At 36.0% G+C, this 1300-nt stretch overlaps 1 protein-coding gene across 1 annotated transcript in view; it reads right to left on the minus strand.

Moving 5' to 3' along the window:
- Nucleotides 1-709: 709 nt before the first annotated feature.
- The window catches only part of LOC106525320 (receptor-type tyrosine-protein phosphatase eta), a gene marked incomplete at its 3' end in the record, with an annotated part of 12262 nt that continues 11671 nt past the window's right edge, over nucleotides 710-1300 (minus strand). Inside the window, 1 exon segment of the mRNA XM_014019512.1 lies at nucleotides 710-976. Within this exon segment, the coding sequence (XP_013874966.1) occupies nucleotides 710-976 (267 nt within the window).

Genomic DNA, 1300 nt, shown 5'->3' on the forward strand with positions numbered 1-1300 from the left:
CTAATAAATAGTTTGCATGATTATCATAAACTCAAATTTGTTTTTCCATCATTATTTTAAAATTAATTTATAACATTTTGAAATGTTTTTCACCATACTCATCTTTCTGACTGGCTGCCAGTCACATTAATCAAGCTGCTTTGCTCCTCAAGCTAGCATAGCAGGCGCGAAATGAACAAGTTTCTGACAAAAAAAAAAAAAAAGACCAAGAGAAGCAAATCCTGATCAACAAAAATCAGAAGGTATAATCTAATACAGTGTTTAAAACAGGTTAATAAAATTCTTATGCTAAACAAATGTCAGTTTTTCGTCACATATTTTGTAGCATTGTTTGTGAGTTTGCCAGGGAGGGGGCGTCCCCAGCCASAGGATAAGGAAGGTGTTCACGTAGCACATCAAAACAGACCAAAAATATCTCAGAAATAGTTTGCAGTGGTCAGATTTGCAATATCTGTTGTAGTTCAAAAGTTATTTGATGTGTTTAGTAGAGATAATATGTGACGGACTAAAGAAATTTTTCACTTTGAACTGAAAATTTCTCTCTTGTCTGACATAAAAGCGTGTCCTGAGACTTTTGACTCACCCAGTATTCGTTATTGTTTCCCCCTCAAGCACATTTAAATACCAAGTTTTAAAACAGATCTGCAGACACATTTTAACCCACTGCATTTAAACCCATAAATCCTGTTTTCTAGAAAGAGACTCTCACCTGTCGTCCCCGAACAGCTCGCTGGATTGCTGCTATTTGTGTCCGTCTTGGTGTACACCTCAAACTTGTACTTAGTTCCTGATACCAGGTTCGTAAATGTATAGCTGGTTTCATTCACGACCGTATGGCTTGTTTCAGTGTTCCAGAAAGCAGAAGAGATTTTGAGAACATACGTAGCGTTGTGCACGTTCAGAGGTGGATCCCACTGAAAGGTGATGGAGTCATTTGTGCTGGACCTGACTGTGGCATTTTCCGGAGGACTGGGCACTGAAAACAACAAAAAGAATGACAGGATTAAAAAAAAAGTTATGGCACTAACACATTGTATTTTTAAGTTGGAAATATTTTAAACTCAATCAACAATGATGGGCACAGTTCTAATCTGCCAAAAAAAAACTAGCTTCTGCTTTAGCGGATTAGCTKTTTTGCTAATTTTAATCGGACCAAATAAATTCTGCGAGTTTTCAGTCCACTTCAAATTTCAAACTTCTATTAAATAAAACAAAAACTATCTTTTCTTACAAGCACTGTGTGTTGCATCTGTAGAAACTAAACTTCAAACTAAAAGTGTAAAGAAAAAAAAGGTAACAT

Source organism: Austrofundulus limnaeus, unplaced genomic scaffold (genome assembly GCF_001266775.1).
Source record: "Austrofundulus limnaeus strain Quisiro unplaced genomic scaffold, Austrofundulus_limnaeus-1.0 Scaffold223, whole genome shotgun sequence".
Taxonomy (NCBI): Eukaryota; Metazoa; Chordata; class Actinopteri; order Cyprinodontiformes; family Rivulidae; genus Austrofundulus; species Austrofundulus limnaeus.